Source organism: Penaeus vannamei, chromosome 37 (assembly GCF_042767895.1).
Source record: "Penaeus vannamei isolate JL-2024 chromosome 37, ASM4276789v1, whole genome shotgun sequence".
Lineage (NCBI taxonomy): Eukaryota > Metazoa > Arthropoda > Malacostraca > Decapoda > Penaeidae > Penaeus > Penaeus vannamei.
Window position 1 is genome coordinate 25416599 of NC_091585.1, and position 2500 is coordinate 25419098.

Consider the following 2500-nt stretch of genomic DNA (forward strand, 5'->3'; position numbering starts at 1 on the left):
AAATAATCTTGCTTTCTTAAAAAAAAAAAAAAAGATGTACATGTACTTACTAATAGCGTAGATGCCTCCCTTCTTCTCATTGATGTCATTGGAGGACACCATCTCAAAAATGTGATGGTTGAATTCATCTAGGAATGTCAGCAACTCATCCAGAGAGACCTAGAATCATGCATCACAAAATTATACATCGATTATCATAACTTCAAAAGAAGTAAATGCTCTAAATGGCAGTTCTTAAACTTCTACTGAATCCCAGACAGCTGGTATTTAATCTTAATTCCAAAGTGTTTGTTCCACGCTTTCAAGCAATTGATACAACTTCCACATTTTATGCTCAAGCAAATACTATCAACCTGTACCACATATATTCTAGTAACACTGAGCTGCAGCTGGTTCCTTAGTTAATAATAAAATACTTGGAAAGTCTACAGGTTTTATCTAACAAAAACCAGGATGGAAGTGGCTTGTTGCCCTTTCTCTGAGCACCTAATGGCACAAAGCCAGTAATAGATGAACAATGTATTCAAGGCACTTGCTGAAAATAAATGAAAATTTGCTTATATGGTTTCACATCAGCTCCCATGGAAGGGGTATGATGCCACTTTCCTGCAAATGATTTTGAAACTGGCAGAGAGGAACAGCTAGGCCAAGTGGATGTATTTGCAAAACTCAACCTATTAGCAGATTTAAAACCCACTTGCTTAGAGTCGTTCCTGGTAAAGCACTACAACAACCTAAATCAGTCACATAATTCCACATGCATACAAAAACTCTATTAAATTCAAATCTTATGAAGTTATCCATAATATTCAAGATCATTTTTACAAATGGTTAGAAGGACTTACCTCCCTCAACTCCGTGGTGACATAACGTTGTAAGTCACATGCTGCCTTCACCCTGGTCTCCTCGTTGCGGGACTTAAGCCCCGCAACGAACTGGGTCATCTTCACATTACTCATCTTGGCTGTCAGTCACTCACATTCCTCTCACTGTAATTGTATCCAATGATGTCAGTAATTCATGGGGTAAAACAGGTTTAAATAAGAATAATAACAATCAAAAATATGTAAAACAAGCACAAAAAACACAAACCGCCATCTTCGAACTACTAAAGGCTAATGATCCAAAATTCAAAAACTCTACAGGAACCCAACACACCTTCCAGCAAAACTCTATGGGAATTCAAGCATTCCAAACTCCCAATAAAACGTATTTACCAATAAACCAGCCTAATCTAATAATTTAAGTTGCTGTGACTAGGCACTGCCCAAGGAGAGGGTTGATGGGGGGCTCTGCCCCCAACACATCCCCGAGACACATTCTCTTCCTCACAGTATGTATGGCAAGATAGAGCTGCATTCAAACTGAAAAATAATAAACCAAATACCTTTATAACTGGAAATGTCAAACTTTCATTTGCTTCGATTTTAATCACCTTTTTGGGCATTTTGAGTTCTTGATGGGCCTAGATATTAAACTGGCATGGTCACTAAAATCTAATTATTCTTCATTACCACTGTATAAGTCTTAAAAATAACCCAGAATCTACAGAATACTGGACACGTAACATTTCTCACTGGCATTTTGTCACTGAATGGCCGACTTTGAACTATCAAACCTCGCGGCTGTGAATGAAAGTGTGAAACGCATAATGCTCAGACAATTCTATATAAGGCTATAAATCAATCTTGAAACATGTAAATGAAGTATAATAACAAGGATATAAGACTTTAAGTGCATAAATAACAGCAGACAATGATAATCATCTAAATATCATTTTGACATGCGCATTGTAACACATGAACTACTTCGGACATCGCTGTGATGAGTTAATCAGTCCATGCTGTGTTATTCCTGGCAAGATAAGATAAGAGACTTAGAATCTGAGCGGCAACTGTGCATTATATTTTCATTATTTAACGGTGACTATGAGGTCGCTGTAGCTTAAAATATGTCGTATCTTACTCTATTTCTTCCGCTCTATAAGATGGCGGTGTCCATTTCCCTCCATCTACGCGCGTTGCTGTAAGTGACATATCTCAACTACAATATGAACATGAGACATGAGTTACAACTAATACATGATGAAATACAAAATAATACGTTTATATGACGAAAACACGACCAAATCAACAATAAACCAGTCTGAAATAGTACTTTACCATCCATTTATAAACTTGCATTGTGAATCACTTATTTCGTAGTCTATCTACTGTCATTAGTGAAAACTCCTCTCTTAGTTACGTCATGTCTCCACCACGTCAGAAGCATGAAGAGCAGCCAAGGGGTCTAATCGGTAATAACAGAGAAAGGTCATAAACCCACGAAAAGGGGCGCATGAGATCCATCAACTGCGCAGGGAGAGGCAGCCCAAAGAGGTCACGCCGAAACCCTTCACATTTCCTCTAAATCCCGGTAATACGCCGCGACATCGGTCCTCCCGCTTCACAAGTCCCTCCCGAACGCACGGAAAACACAATCACCTGCTCATCTTCGCGTC

The 2500-nt window shown here is 38.6% G+C and overlaps 1 protein-coding gene across 2 annotated transcripts in view; it reads right to left on the bottom strand.

Annotated features, from left to right (window-relative positions):
- mTor (serine/threonine-protein kinase Tor) overlaps window positions 1-2500 on the bottom strand; it is a 34165-nt gene that overhangs the window by 31546 nt on the left and 119 nt on the right. For both annotated transcript variants that reach the window (XM_070115326.1, XM_027372359.2), the window contains exons 1-3: window positions 2484-2500; window positions 846-989; window positions 51-159 (exon numbers count right to left, since the gene is read on the bottom strand). The exon at window positions 2484-2500 is cut by the window's right edge and continues 119 nt beyond it. In XM_070115326.1, coding sequence (XP_069971427.1) covers window positions 51-159; window positions 846-959 — 223 coding nt within the window. In that variant the 5' untranslated portion in view covers window positions 960-989; window positions 2484-2500. The remainder of the gene's footprint in view (window positions 1-50; window positions 160-845; window positions 990-2483) is intronic.